The sequence below is a fragment of the Heterodontus francisci genome, chromosome 3 (genome assembly GCF_036365525.1).
Source record: "Heterodontus francisci isolate sHetFra1 chromosome 3, sHetFra1.hap1, whole genome shotgun sequence".
In the NCBI taxonomy this organism is placed as follows: domain Eukaryota; kingdom Metazoa; phylum Chordata; class Chondrichthyes; order Heterodontiformes; family Heterodontidae; genus Heterodontus; species Heterodontus francisci.
This window is the reverse complement of record NC_090373.1, coordinates 60374699-60391185: the sequence shown is the minus strand read 5'-3', so window position 1 is coordinate 60391185 and position 16487 is coordinate 60374699. Positions and strand designations below refer to the sequence as shown.

Here is a 16487-nt window from a genome sequence, read left to right as displayed (position 1 = left end):
ATAAGATAACTGCTTCATCCTGGCATCAGTCAACTGAACCTTCTCTGAACTGCTTCTAGTGCAATTATATCCTTTCGTAGGTTGTTACAACCAGATGAAAAAGATGTCTAGGGTTCTCTCTCAGTCTTCACCTAGACTTACCATAACAGGGTTTTATTTTTAACCACACTGTGTTTTTAGCTCTCCCTTGGTGAATCCTTGTTCACCGCTTTCCAATTATAAGGAAAAGAAACCAGCACGAACAAGCTTTCTTAGGTTTCAAGAAGAAAACTTGAAACTTATTAAACTTAAACTCTAATTCAGTTAACGCCTATGAACATACGGCGTGCCCCTGCTAGCATGCATATGCAATACACAAATGCAAGAGACAGAAAAGAGCAGTCCAAAAATAAAGTGGAAAGGTTTGAAACAATATCTGAAGAATTGTTGTTATGGTTCTTCAAGCTCACTGTAGAGTCCTTGATTGTAGGTAGATCTTACTTTTCGTTGGGGCCTAGTATTCTTCTTAAACCTCGTTCACTGTAGGAGACTTTTCTCTCAATGGATTCAGAGGCTTGTGAGAAAGCAATGGGAGTAGACAGGAGAGAGACCTTCTCAGTCCAGGAGCAAACAGCTTTCTGCCCAAACTGTTTGTACAAATTCAAAAAACTCAGGTTGCCCAGCAGGTTAGTCATGTGACTAGCTGGTTTGACCATGTTCGTTTGTGTATTCGGCCATCTTAGCAGTCAACTTGGGATGCGAGCTCCCCCACCTTCAATGTCTGGTGATCAAAAGTCCATTGTGGGTTGAATGTCAGCTTTATCCTTCCAAACACCGTCTGTTAATATGCAAGTGTCTTTTCCAGCCACGGCTGATCCATTCAACAAGTCCTCCCCTCACTCCAGTAACTGTTTAAAATCAATGCTCATGACAAAATTAATGTGTCTCATTCTTGGCAGGTGGGGGCATAGCATGACACCTCCAAAACCAGCGGAATGAAATGTGACTTGAGAAAAGGCTCATTTCATTAAAAGGGTCAGGAAAAATGTAAGATACAGAAAAAACATGCATTTCTCTCATTCATTCCCATTCATTCATAAATCCTAAAACTTATTACAGCCTGTCTTCTCTTGGTGCCAGTGGTGCTTTAATTGCCCCCTTTTTGGCATCCCAATAAATAGGTGATTCTTTTTGGGGGGGGGGGAGGTTTCTCTTCCATTTCCAATTTCCATGGCTGCCTAGGGTCTTTGTTCCTTCTGAGGTAATTGTTTTTTGAAAGGATCAGTAGTGGGAGGGTCTATCCTGAACTCTCTTTCAGTGCTTTGCTAAGTCATACAAAGGCTTTTGACTTCAGGGAATGGGTGGTTTGCTTTTTTTCCTGATTATGGGGGAGGATTCTTTGCTAATCTCCCCTTTGTCTCAGAGGACACTCCTGCCTGCAGGTATTTGTGCAGACTCTACTGCACTCCCCTCTGGCACTTCAACTAGGTGAGGCATCACCCTCGTGGTTTCTCTGTCCACTAAAGATCTTTCTTTGGCTCTGCAGGTTCCTGTAAATGCTGTTAGCAATTCTGATGGGGTGTTTCTAGTGTCTGCATTTACATAGGAGGATGTGGGGTCTAACTTTTCACATTTTTAGGGGTTGGCTGACAGGACAATAGGGGTTTTCATCCGGGATTCCTCCCAGATTCCCTTTAACCTGCCCTCTTGGTCACTTTTTCCCCTTCCCTGTCTAACCTTTTGCCAGACTTGTGCCTACCTGTCCCCTTTTGTTCTCGGCAGGAGTCCCTTACAGTTCACTAGCCCTTACGGCTACAGGTTTCACTGTAAGTTGGGGTTTCCCCTCAACCTGGCACATGTGGCAACTCCTGCAGTACTCCACCACATCTTTGTGAAGTTTTGGTCAGTCAAACTGCTGTCTTACACGGGCTTTGGTCTTTTGTATACGTGCATGTACAGCCACTGTAGCCTCGTGCGCCCTTCTTAATATTTCTCTCCATACCTCTGTGGCACCACTAACTGGTAAACTACTGTCCACTCCTTGCTCTCAGGTCTATGAGGAGAACGCCATTTCCTCATCAGTACGTCATTCTTTAAATAGTAGCAATCAGGGACTCCCTCTGCTTCGCTTTCAGACTGGGCAGCCTGTGCTAACTCTTACAATACTGGGTCAGCTCGCTGAGCCTCAGCTAGGAAAAATCCATTTAATTCATTCCCTGGGTTTCCTAACTTTCCAAAGAAAGTCTCGGACAGGCAGACCTCATGGTCATCTGCCTGCAGTGCCAATGCAGTCTCCTCTGGGGGAGCTGGTTTGGTCATGGGCTGATCCACTATACATTCAGGGACTCTAGCAGGGGTGCATCTCCCACCACTGCCCTGTCTCTCTGACCTCCTGCAGTCTTTCTTTCACTACTGGGGGGGCTACCACCTTCATCCCAGTCAGATCATTACCTAGGAGCAGGTCAACCCCGTCCACAGGAAAACTAGGGACGATTCCTACGGTCACTGATCCCGAAGCTAGGTCGCACTCCAGTGTACAGGTACAGGCATACACTGGCCCCCAATAACATTTACCACCATTGTGGTGTTCACTGTACTCTCTGGGGGAAAGGTCAGGTCTTTTCCCAGTAAAAGGGATCTAGTGGTCCCTGTGTCCCAGAGAATCACTGTCAGCTTGCTTGCCCCACTCGACGGGTTTGGGGTTACTTTCCCTTCAGACACAAAACCTTGATAGCCTTCAGGAATCCTATTAAATTTTCCTGCACTTGCAGCTGTAAGCTTCCTGGGTTTCACTCTACTGCAGTTAAAGCCACAGCTTGTTCTGCTGTGCTTTCCATCAGGTTCTCTTCTTCACTGAGCGGGTGTGCCCTGATTAACTCTACAGGTTTTCCCTTTAGTTTCCAGCAATCAGCTTTTAAATGCCCTGTTTCATTACAACAGAAGCACACAGGTCTCCAGGACTCGCTCTTGCTCACAACACCTTCCTTTTTGGATGGAGGAGGGCCCCCTGTGTCTCCTGCTTTCCTTTCTGTCCCAGGACTGCTTAGGCTTCTATCACCTTCCCACCTTTGTCCTTTTCGAATTTGTGGGGGTGACTAGGAAAGGTTATCCCCTGGGAAACTGACTTATAAATTAAAGCAAACTCATCGGCCAGAACGGCCGCTTGCCGGGCTCCCTGAACCCGCTGCTCCTCTACATGTGTGTTTATGGAGAGTGGAAGAGAGTTTTTAAATTCCTCTAACAGAATTACTTCTCTGAGATTCTCATAGCTGAGCTGTACTTTAAGAGCCCTCAGCCATTGGTCAAACGCCAGCTGCTTACTTCTTTCCAACTCCAGATAAGTTTGTTTAGCTTGCTTCTTGAGGGTTCTAAACTTTTGGTGATAGGCTTCGGGCACCAATTCATATGCCCAGAGGATAGCATTTTTGGTCAGTTCATAATCTGACGAACTTTCATCTGGCAACAGGGAATAAATCTCATGGGCTTTTCCAGTTAGCTTGCTTTGTAGTAAAAGACGCCAGGTCTCAGCTGGCCATTTTAGCTGCCTTGCCAGTTTCTCAAAGGACACAAAAAAATCCTTCTACATCTTCCTCATTGAATTTTGGAATTAATTGAGCGTGTTTTAACAATTCTGTACCCAGCCCTGAATTATGCTCCTCCATATTGGCCATGCTTTCACTGGGATTACTGTGTCATCCTCTAGTTAACTCAATCCGCTTCAACTCACTTTCTTCGCATTCTTTCCAGAATATTCTTTCTCTCTCTCCTGTCTTTCATTTTCTTCACGTTCCTTCTGGAAGGCTCTTTCTTTCTCCCTCTCCTGTCTCTCTCTTTCTCTTTCTCTCTTTCCCTGTCTTCTAATTCAAGTTTCCTTTGTTCAAGTTGTATTTTTGCTAGAAGTACCCTGTCTGGGTCCGTTTCTAACCCTGCTTCTTCAGATTCAAGGGAAAAATGGTTGGCCACTAGCCTTATGAGTTCAGACTTCCTAGCCTTGCCACATACAGTGATCCCACACTGCTCAGCCATTTTTCTCAGCTCCTCCATAGACACTGCTTTTAACTTATCCCAAGTTACTTCACCCTGGCTTGGGGAGATACTAGCTACAGTTGCAGACATGTTAGTATTCAAGCACACACAACCCCAAGAAAACCAGTATTTAAATCTTGCTTTTTTTGATTGGGAACAATTTGGCTTCCCAGTTCCAATTTCTCTTGTTTGTCTGTGGGTCAATTCCGGAAGCTAGCACTCAAATTTCTGTTACGACCAGGTGAGAAAGAGCTCTAGGGTTCCCTTTCAGCCTTCACCTGGTCTTATTGTAACAGGGTTATATTTTTAAACACACTGTGGTTTTAGCTCCCCCTTGGTGAATCCTTATTCACCGCTTTCCAATTATAAGGCAAATAAACCAGCACAAACAGACATTCTTAGGTTTAAAGAAGAAAACTTGAAATTTATTAAACTTAAACCCTAATTCAGTTAATGTCTACAGATACATGACGCGCCCACTCTAGCATGCATACGCGATATACAAATGCAAGAGACAGAAAAGAGCAGTCCAAAAATAAAGTGGAAAGGTTTGAGGCAATATCTGTAGAGTTGTTGTTATGGTTCTTCAAGCTCACTGTAGAGTCCTTGATTGTAGGTAGATCTTGCTTTTCATTAAAGCCTAGTATTCTTCTTAAACCTTGTTTGCTGTAGGAGACTTTTCTCTCTTGGGGTTCATGTGTCTTCAATGGATTCAGAGGCTTGTGAGAAAGAGATGGGAGTAGACAGGAGAGAGATCTTTTCAGTCCAGGAGCAAACAGCTTTCCGGTCAAACTGTTTGTACAAATTCAAAAAACTCAGGTTTCCCAGCAGGTTAGTATGTGACTAGCTGGTTTGACCATGTTCGTTTGTGTATTTGGCCATCTTAGCAGTCAACCTGCAATGCGAGCTCCCCCGCCTTCAATGTCTGGTGATCAAAAGTCCATTGTGGGTTGAATGTCAGGGAATGGCTGCTTTGTCCTTCCAAACACTGTCTGTTAATATGCAAGTGTCTTTTCCAGCCACGGCTGATCTGTTCAACAAGTCCTCGCCTCACTCCAGTAACAGTTTAAAATCAATGCTCATGACAAAATTAATGTGCCTCATTCTTGGCAGGTGGGGGCCCAGCATGACAAAGTAAAGAGACCAAAACTATACACAGTACTCCAGATGTGGACTAACAAAGGTCCTGTACAGCTGGAGCAACATTTCCCTACTTTTATACTCTAAATCTCTTTGCAATAAACACCAACATTCCATTTGCCTTCGTAATCACTTGCTATACGTGCACACTAACTGTTTGTGATTCATGTACCAAGACACCCAGATCCCTCTGTACTGTAGAGTTCTGCAGTCTTTCTCCATTAAAATAGTATTTTGTTTTTCTATTCTTCCTGCCAAAGTGAACAGGTTTCCATTTTCCCACATTATACTCGATTTGCCAAATTTTTGCCCACTCATTTAACCTATCTATATCCCTTTGTAGAATATTTATCTCCTCTTGACAGCTTGCTTTCCTACCTATCTTTGTGTCATCAGCAAATTTGGCTACCATACATTTGGTCCCTTCATCCAAGTCATTGATATAGATTGTAAATAGTTGAGGCGCTAGCACTGATCCCTGTGACACTCCACTAGTAACTGTTTGCAAACCTGAAAATGAACCAGTTATCCCTACGCTGAGTTTTCTGTTAGATAACCAATCCTCTCTCCATGCTAATATGTTACCCCTACACCATGAGCTCTTATTTTGTGTAGTAACCTTTGATGTCGCACCTTATTGAATGTCTTTCTGGAAATATAAGTACACCACATCTACAGGTTCCCACTTATCCATCTTACTTGTTATGTCTTCAAAGAACTCTAATAAATTAGTCAAACACGATTTCCGTTTCACAAAATTATGTTGGCTCTGCCTGATTGCAATAGGATTTTCTAAATGTCCTGCTACTACCTCCTTAATAATGGATTTTGGCATTTTCCCTATGACAGATGTTAGGATCACTGCCTACAGTTTCCTACTTTTTGTTTCCTTCCTTTCTTGAATAGAGATGTTACATTTGTGATTTTCCAATCTGCTTGGACCTTTCCAGAATCTAGGAAATTTTGGAAGATCACAATCAATGCAACTATTATTTCTGCAGCCAGTTCTTTTAAGACCCTAGGATGGAAGCTATCAAGTCCACGGGACTTGTCAGCTTTTAGTTCTAATAGTTTTCCCAGTACCTTTTCCTGAGCGATTGTGATTGTTTTAAGTTTCTCCCTCCCTTTTACCTCTTGATTTTCAAGTATTCTCGAGACTGTTTTGTGACTTAGACAGTGAAGACAGATACAAAATACTTGTTCAAAGTCTCTGCATTTCCTTGTTTCCCATTAACTCCCCAGTCTCACTCGCTAAGGGACCAAAGCTGACTTTAGTTACTGTTTTCCTTTTTAAATACTTCTAGAAACTCTTAATATCTGTTTTTATATTTCTAGCTAGCTTTCTCTCATACTCTAATTTCTTCCTCCTTTTTTTAAATCATTCTTTGCTGGTTTCTAAAATCTGTCCAATCTTCTGACCTGCCACTAATCTTCTCAGTATTGTACACCTTTTCTTTCAATTTGATACTATCCATGACTTCCTTAGTTAGCCACAGATGTTGCATCCTTCTCATAGAGGGTTTCTTTCTCAATGGAACATATCTTTGCTGAGAGTTATGAAATATATCTTTAAATGTCTGCCATTGCTTCTGTATTGTCCTTTTTAATCCATTTTCCCAGTTCACTTTGGCCAACTCTATCCTCATACCCTTGTATTTAAGTTTCATACACTAGTCTTAGACCCACACTTCTCATCTGTAATGTTGTAGTGTTTTGAAATTGCATTGTGCATTGTGTACTCAAGAGCTTGCTGTAGAACACACACGCTAGCAAAGGGAAAGTGAAACTAAAACAGAATAAAGAAGCCTTATGTTCAACAGCTTGCTGCAGTCTTTGTCTCACATATCTTATACTAACCTCAGCTAAACCTCACTTCTGTCCCAAGAGACATCACAATGGTAACGTGGAAAATAGAAAGCATGGTGAAAAACCGGAAACATTGCTTTCACGTATCAAATTTTTGGAAGGTTCTTGTCTACTTTTACAGATACCATTTTAAGTGAAGACTGCGTTAGAATGACACCCCGGAAGGTTGTACAGTGTATACTCACACACTGATCTCTCCAAAATGACAATCCCATCAAAATAAAATCTCAGATCATTGCAGAGAAGTTTTCTCTAAAAGGAACGCAATCCCGGATCCATTATGACTGCATTGCAGATCAACATGGCATTGTCTATGCTCAACCTAACACCTTTTGAAGTGTATTCAGAGTAAAGGCCTGCTACCCGACCCGAACCCAACAGGACCCGATGGCATGTGTCGGGTTCGGGTCAGGTCAGGTCACTCTTCCAGGTCCAGCTTTCGGGCTCAGGTCGGGTCGGGCCGGGTATGGGTCGGACACGCACGGTAAGTATTATATTTTGCTCTGCTGGGAAGTTGAGTTTAGTAAGTGTCAAAAGTTGAAAAGCCTACTTGAGCTGGGAGTCCGGGACGTCAAGGAGGGAAACTGAGTCTGCGCAGTGAGCGAGTGAGCGTCTCTATGACATCATCACACTCATTCTGCAGCTTCCTGCAGATTCAGAATCGGAAGGAAGGTAAAGTGACAAAACTATTGACTCAGCCACAGACATGGGGGCAACTAATCTGTATATAAAGTGTATAGCCAATCGAATGCCACCAAACACTGATTTAATACACATTTCTCCCTATTAAGTAGCTAAGCATCAATGGAGAGCAGCACAACTGTAATTAGCTAGCTAGCAAGCAAAATCGTATGCAATGCAAATGAGAATTACTTTTGTTGATAGAATAGAGCTAGTTACACCATGTCACTGGGTGGTAGATGGACCTTATCGGATGAACTCTGGGATTCACATTGTGTCAGGAGTGCAAATGCATCCAATAAACCATGAAACTCAAGGAGAGGATTGTTATTGTGGTTATTGAGGCAAGGCAGTAGAAAAAGTAGCAATAGGAAGACGGACCATTTCTCACACTGCTATTGCCACAAGATAATTTAACCTGTGATGGTCAATGTTTGTGCAACTTCTCCACCTGCTTGCAATATGTGTCTGAAGACAGGGCAGCCAACAAAAGGGCAATGATCTCCAAATCAGGAGAATTTTATAGGATGGAGCAGATAGTACTTCAGAAGAGTCATGTAAAACAGAAAAACAGTGTGGGACAGAAGGGACAGAGAGATTAATGGTAGGTAGCCAAGACTAGTTTATTCATCTTGACAGGTTGTTAAAGTAGGTACTGGATTCTAAAATATAGAAACAACAGAATCTCTCAAGGACAAAATGTCATTTACTCACCAAAACTAGTGCCAAAATTAGATAAACAATTACAAATATATAGCGTCCTTCAGTTCCTCCAATAAAGCAATTCTCATAAATTCACTTATGTCTATATCTCAGTCTATCACTGTCGATTCTGATTCAGCTCTGACAAGATAATCATTAACAAAAAGCTTTTCTGCAAAAAGTTGAGCAGTTGTTACTGCATGCATTATTCAGTTACAAAATGTTTAGTCACTATCTGTAAGATTGTACTCCAGACTAACCAATTTATATCTAAGCTCATCTTTGCACATCCTATGCACACACATCTACCTGGGCTACCCTGTAAATGTTAATGATCAACATGTATGCACATGTGATCGAGAATGGAAGGATCGAATGAAAGTAAATACAGATTCAAACATGAAATTTACAGCTGCGCTACTTAAGCCAGGAGATAAAGTACTTGTAAAATGTGACGGTCATATTGGATAGCAAACAACCCCTTATGACATCCAACCATTGTTGTGACCAACACGAAATGATCAATAATCGCTGCTAAGTGCGGTTCACAAATCATCACGAGTAATGTAGCATTCTTCAAAGCACTGAAAACACCACCTGCAAGCATTGAATGCGGTTCTGACATTGACATCTCCGATGAAGAACATAAGTCAAATGAGACTGCACTTGATGTCAGACGTGAGAGAAAATGCCCACTATTTTCAAGTGACCACGTTACGAAGTGAACTATTATGTTTAAGTTTCTTGTTTACAGTTTTGGAAACAAACCATTGAAACATGCTATATCTCTCAATTATTAAGAAGGGAGGGATGTAGTGTTGAAGTGTTTTGAAATTGCTATTGTATTGTGCACTCTAGAGGCTTCTGTAGAACACACACGCTAGCAAAGGGAAAGTGAAGTTCAACAGCCTGCTGCAGTCTCTGTCATACTAAACTTGGCTAAACCTTACTCCAGTCCCATGAGATATCACATCACCCTCAAACTGAATGTGAAATTCTATCATGTTATAATCACTGTTGCCTAGAGGCTCCTTTACTATGAGGTCATTAATTAATCCTCTCTCATTTCACATTATCAGGTTTAAAATAGCCTGTTTCCTGATTGGCACTAGAACGTACTGCTCTAAGAAATTGTCCCGAATACACTCTATGAACTCATCCTCCAGGCTGATATGATTCGTCGAATCTATATGAAGTCTAAAATCACCCATGATTATTGAAGCACTGTGGAATAGGCTCTTAAGTCTAAGAGCACTGGGAGGGATTGACTTGTGGACTGAGAACAATGAGAGTGGTTTTCACAGGTTAAGGGTATAGGGAGGTAATCTTGAGAGTTGGATGATCAGCCATGATCATAATGAATGGCGGAGCAGGCTCGAAGGGCTGAATGGCCTACTCTTGCTTCTATTTTCTATGTTTCCATGTTTCTATGCAGGAGATTGAGAGTGCAGTGCCTCAAAATCCACAAGGTCTTGGAGAAGGAGCTTGGACCGTTGCAGGGACATAGTCCGGTATTGTTAAGGGGCAGAACCAGAATCCATTGGCAATGAGGGGGAAGGAACCCAAGGGAATAAGCTGATCTGGCCTGATTCTTTTTGGGCATCAGCAAAAGTATATTTTCAGGAATTAAAAAAAACCTTTTTATTTCTATGTCTGGTGGACAATTGGTGAGATGTTTGACTGCTGATTCTTCTTTGGTGAATGAATTTATATATTTTGGTGGTCTGAAGGGCAAATGGCTCTGAAACTCTGCAAGGGTTCTTCCAAACTCCTGCCATAGCTTCAGTGGGAGATCACCAGAACCTTCAGAAAAATGGTGTAGATGACTGGAAACAGCACTTTATTGCAGGAGATCGGGAATACTCCAGTAGAATTTCCTGATGATGTTTCCAAGTCCCATGTTGTCCAATAGAAATATGTTTGATCCATGGGACAACTATATTCATTGGTAATTTGCCTATGTGTATACATGATACTTGTCTAGCACATGCCTCTGCATTTCTTTGCCTTATATTGTAAATATCCAAATTGTGGGCCTTAATAATATTCAAAAATTCATGGAAGAAAAGTTATTTGAGCAATGAAATTTATTCCTTTCACAAGCCAATTAAAATATACTCTATCAGAGTTTAAAGTTGACTGCTAAAGAAATGGAAACATTTATCCATATTGCACATAATAAAATTAACATGAATGTGAAGCACTTTTAGAATCCAAATTGATCCTAATTTCTGCTGAGACCTGTTTGAGCTTGACACCACCTCTGTGTAATCTATACTAATCTGCCTTGTTGGATATAGTAGATGCAGTTTATGCACAGGATCATGAGGATCCTATTGCTTTTGTTTAGAATTTGGTGAAATTATTTTTAAAGTAGCACATGATGTTTCATGAATTGTAACATACCATTGCATCAATTGTTTTCTATAGCTGGTGACAATATGTAGTATTGTAATTCATAATATTTTGCTAAACCCATTAAAAGCATATTATAAAATAAAGTGAAATTAGTTGCCCATCTATTTTCAAGTTACAAAAATCTGATAGGATTACAGTACTCACATACTGTTGTTTCTTGTCTGCACTTAGTCGTGTCATTTCCTCCTTCTCGGCATGCAATTTCTCTTCACTGTAGCTAAATTCACGTACTATAAATCTAGCACAGAATATTTTTTTTTAAACTCTGCTGCTATTTGTATTTGAATTCATTTAAGAATTTAATTGCAAAAGGAACTGGGGATAGATTTTCATCACCACCTGGGCAGTAAGCTGGCAGAGCAGGTTATCTACCCAATTGTCATTCCACTGAAATCACTGGAATCAAAATCAAGCAGATTATATAAAGCAGTGGTTCTCAAACTAGGGTCCATACAGACTTTCCAGGGGGCCCACAAAATAATGTGAAAATGCTTACCGAGCAGGGCCAACCATACAGATGCGTGACCGCCCAGGGTGCCGTGGTCAGAGCTGGGATCTCTTGTTACCACCACGTAGCCACTCAGGACCATCTGCCACCGCTTAAGACACAGCTTTTTGGTTAAAAGCCCCATGCAGAGTGATATAGCAAAAGTTAACGGAGTCTGCAGCCTCTTGCATTGGTGCACTGTCACTCAAGCAGATACACAAAGCTGTCAAACTAGAGTCATAGAGAGATACAGCGCTGAAACAGGCCCTTCGGCCCACCGTGTCTGTGCTGACCAACAACTACCCATCCTTCAGATGGTCTCCCAGTGCTCTGTAGGGCCACTGCTTTACCAGGCTGAGCAAAACAAATTCTATTTTTAACTATTTGGGATTTTTATGAGGGGTATTAGGGACCACATTCTACAATTATCCACTTTTCCCTGAAAAACAAGAAACATTGGCTTTTATATAGAATGATTTACAAGTATCATTGTCAAAACATTACACTTAGGATAGATAGATTCTGTTGTGAGAAGCAGGCACATCCATATCATTGATATCTGTAAGTAAATACCTATTTTCTTAAAAGCATTAAAACACTCTTTACACATAGCATTTTCACATTATTAGTAGTTTAGATGGGGGATCCATGATAACTAATCCATTTGAAAAGGGGTCCTTCAAACAAAAATAGTTTGAAAACCACCAATATAAAGGGTGGGAAATCCTCTCTGTTGGATTACCGCCGTTATCCTTTTAAAGAAGGTAGCTATAAGGTATCTCTGGTAATGCCTTAACCATAAAGTTCCATAATGTTTGAGTTTCTGAGACTTCTTGACTTACAGGGCTTTGTCGTGGAATCTTCCACCTTAAGGTGTGTGTATGCAGAGCAGATATACTGAGATGAGCTCTGCCAAGGGAATCCCTTTAGTGAACCTGTTCCACAGATTCAGTGGGGGAATTTTCCTGGAGAACCGGAAGGAGCTTTGAAGGCGACAAATTGGCACCAGAGGACAGGATGCCGGTTGTTTGCGTGTTGCCTTGCAATTCTTCTGGAGGTGGCTCCACGGAGATGACGGTTTCTCGGCCAGCAACGGCAGGAATGCAATCAACCCAATTTAGGAGCCCCTTCACGATATTAACTGAAATAGCACAGCAATTTTTCCAGCAACAACCAGGACCCTCACTGTGGGTAAAAGGAGGCAGCTGCACAGCAGGAGGTGGAGGCTGGTTACACATGAAGGATATTGAAATGTTTCCAGCAAAAAAATGGCAAGACTGTTGTCTTCCCAACTCACAGCCTTGCCATTGAGTGTGGAATTCTTGATGATATATGTCTCTGATGAGCATAGGTCTTATGAGGTCGCAGATGCTCCCGATGCTGATGGTGGCTGCAGTGCTTCTCTGCCGCTCCTTCTGCTTGAGCCTCAGCAGCGCTCTCACTGGTCACATAGTGGGGACTCCCTTGCAGTGGGCTGTGTTGTCCTCAGCTCTTGCCTATGGAACCCATCCGCTGTCCCTAATTGGACAGCGGACGTGGAGGCGGCCTTCTAGTTGACCGCTTCCCTTAAAATTCAGTCGCCAGGGCTGAGCAGGGTCGACACCTGGAAATGGTCCTGACATTGGGTTCGCCCTTGCTTGTGGCAAAATTCAGCCTAGTATTTGCTTTCCATGTCTCACAGATATAGGTCCTGGCTGAGTTTTCGCCCCACCTCCCCACCCACCCACCCCCCGCTAACCCCACCACCACCCCCCCCCAAGTCTATTGACTAATGTCACCTCAGCATTTCTATCTCACACAGGTGACCTGAGACAAAGGTTTAAAGTGATCCATGGAAGTACCTTTTAAATGAACATTTCTTTACAATAAAATGAAATGGGGGGAAAAAACAAAAGGATGATATGGCCAGATCTCAATTAATAATATTGCTTGCACATGGTTACCTCCTTGTTTAAAGCAAGACATACACATCATTCTTTTAGCTGTAAAGTCAGATTATAAATGTTAATTGACAGTTTTAATATTAGATGTTGTACAACAACAAATACTATATGGAAGCTCTTTATTCTGCACTGTTCATCTGCCAGTGCTCAAAGATCAGTGGCAAGACAGTGTACGCCACAGAAAAACTGATGTTGTTTTTTATGTCATACCAGAGTTCTACATTTAATTTTGATATTCCCAATCCATTCCTTTGTTGACTGCGTCCCTGCCACCAGCCATGCATACCTATTCTAGTTTAAATACTCTTGCTGCCAGACTGCAAATTAAAGCATTAATTCTAATAGCAATGCTCCTTTTAATGCATCTTGCTGAAACAAATAATTAATTAACTGAAAATACAACTGCCATCTTTTCTATTTTCTGATATGTGGCACAGTCCCATATAGCACATATCCAGGGGAGGACTATTGGAGCTGATCTTATTTTGTTTTTGGTCTTACAAGACTTTTAAGGTGTACAAAAATGCTGCTTACTAGGGGCTGGATTTAATGTTCCTGCCGCCAGGCAAAGAAAATGGCAGCCCGCATGTGCGGGTAGCTTGCCGTCATGCCGCCACGATCTAGTGCACAGCAGCTCAAGATAATATGCCAGTCGGGCCACACCCCGCCAATCACGTGGTGGGGATGGGCTCTACGACACTGGCAACAGCGTCAGCTGTCTCTGCACAGGCACTGACACCATTTTTAAAGGGCAGCCTGACCTGCCACAAAATTTAAATATTTAAATCCCGTACCCCACCAGTACACCACAAAAAAAAGTTGCCCCTTCCCTTCCCCCCAATAACACACTTAATAGGTGCCCTCTCCCCCTCCAAAACACTTACATGGAAGATTTGACTGTCCCCCCGACCCACCTCCCCAACCTTTCAAAGTGCACAGGTCACCCCTTCCCGCTCTCCCCTCCACTATACATGCTGATTTGACCCAGTCTCCCCTCCCTCCACAACTACACTAAAAATCTGAAGATCCCACCTTCCCCACCTCGGTGGCACCAGCTTTCTCTGGACGGGAAAGTGAAGGCATGTGAGTGCCGGACACCGCACCGAAGATCCCGGGCAGCGGGTAAGATCACTGTCAATGTTATTCAAAATGTATTAATTTACTTTATTTAAATATTTAAAGTCGGGTCCCGTTGCCCAGCAGTGGGGGGGGCGCCACGGAGCCTCGCCACCCCCAGGAAGATCGGGCCGCCACTCCCGGCGTCGGGCCCTGTGGCGGGCCGCTGCCAGTACAATCTTCCAGCACCCGTCTCCCACCCCCCCCCGCCACGGATCCCAGCGCCAGGACCTCAACAAAATTTAGCCCTTGGTGTCTGAACATATTTGTTTCTGTATATAAGAGAAATTGTTGCTCATTTTTTCAGCATGAGCATAACCAGTACCCAGAACATACATTGCATTAACTGCCGAGGCATCAGAGGAGTCAAAAAAAATCCTCACTGCATAAACTTATGGAAGTGACAATCAATCCCTTAGTATTTTCAGTCTCAAGTCTGTAATTCAGTCATTTATTCCAATTTGAAATACTAAAAGCAGAAGAATCAGATTATGATAGAATTATTTAAAATACTTTCAAAACTTACTTGTTTTCTCTGGCTCTGAGTTTGAATTCATCTACAGTTTTCTTGAAGAGAGTTACCGTAAAGAGGGCTCCCTCTGTATCTTCTATGATCATTCTGTGCATCAGAAGGTTTATGATTTTAGTTTAAAGAAACTCCCAGTTAACAGATTCAGAAAATAGTTTATTTGAAACAGCATATAGATAATTGGGAGTCTGCCAGTGATAATGCTGATGGAAAATCCACTACCACTTACAATCTACGTTTTACCCTGGTAAGTGAAATTGCAACATTGACCTTTTAAATGCCTTTAGGGTAGGTTTGAGCACTGCAGCAGCCATTGTTTTTAGTTACCATTGATACATAATGTCAATCTATCCATGCAATAGGATTATTTTGGGAGGTGTGGCTTAGTATTTATTTTCAGGAAATTCATCACAATATCTGACTGGAGTCAAGCTCCACTCAAAACAGATGTCCAGGTCTCATTAACAAATGGGTGCTTGGGAGTTAAAATCACATTAAGTAGTCTGGATGCGCCCATCTTCCTCATCTGTATCAACAGCAGCAACCCCCAGAAAATAAGAATATTTAGTTGTGGGAAAACAATATGTTAACTTTTATGGCTCTCTTTGCCAACTGGTGGGAGTAGTTCAAACCACTGGCACTCAAGGGGATGGCAAAATTAAACACTAAATATTGCTTGTGTACTTCTTGTGTTTCATCTACTCATGATTTTTAAATCTTTCTTTTCCAGGTCTATTTTACATCTCCATGTCTAAACTCAGACAGACAATAGAACACTGAAGTCAAGGCTTTATTCACTTATTAGTTTTTATTGGTAGAGATACACATCACCTCCCAGAGCACTCTTTCAGCCTGTTCCAAATATATATAGTATTTGAGCACAGTTGTGTCCCCAGTTAATACACTGAATACAACTGATACATAATTAACGCACAGAAGATATACCATTACCCAAATTTTATAAAGGTAAGATTCGATTAAATGCAACATTTGCCCAACTTAACCATAAATAATGGTCCAGATTTTGCTGTGGCAGGGCATCTAAAAACATCTGTCCACCTGTCATGAATTAGACTTGTTAGTACATATTTTGCTTTAAAATTCTTTGTGTGGAAAGTTGCTGAAAGTGCAAGCTGATAACGGTGCCACAAGAGAACCTGGGGCAGAATTTTATCAGCTGCTGGGTGACAGGCTGGGAGGTGGCAGGGCCCGACTAAACAGTGGGGAGTCATATTGGGACAGCTCCCCAACGCAGTCCCACCACTGGGGCACTTTCCAAGGAGGTGGGCAGCCGATTTGCATACTTAAAGGCCCTTATTGGAGCCACTTTATGGAGCCAGCAGCATTTAGTCAACTGCAGAGGAACCTCCCGGTGTGTGGGGAGGCTGCCAATTTAATGGGGTCGGCCTCACTGTGGCAGCCCTAAGAGCCATTGGAGCAGAGGCTTCAAGGCACAAGGAGGAGGTTGCTGGCAGGGAAGGCAGCCTCTGCAGCCCCAACGATCTCCCCGGAGGGGTTTCCCCTCTGACCCTCAGCCCCCTGAATTCTTTATTTTTTGTTTAAAACCTACCTGTCTAAGCTCCCAAGGGCTCCTGCCTGC

The 16487-nt window shown here is 42.4% G+C and overlaps 1 protein-coding gene across 6 annotated transcripts in view; it reads right to left on the bottom strand.

Moving 5' to 3' along the window:
* The window catches only part of LOC137356812 (V-type proton ATPase subunit C 1-B-like), a 114741-nt gene that overhangs the window by 44680 nt on the left and 53574 nt on the right, over positions 1-16487 (bottom strand). For all 6 annotated transcript variants that reach the window (XR_010971114.1, XM_068022608.1, XM_068022617.1 and 3 more), the window contains exons 9-10: positions 14885-14977; positions 10957-11050 (exon numbers count right to left, since the gene is read on the bottom strand). Coding sequence is in view for 5 of the 6 variants with exons in the window: in XM_068022608.1 (XP_067878709.1) it covers positions 10957-11050; positions 14885-14977 (187 nt within the window). In the remaining variant the exon portion in view is untranslated. The remainder of the gene's footprint in view (positions 1-10956; positions 11051-14884; positions 14978-16487) is intronic.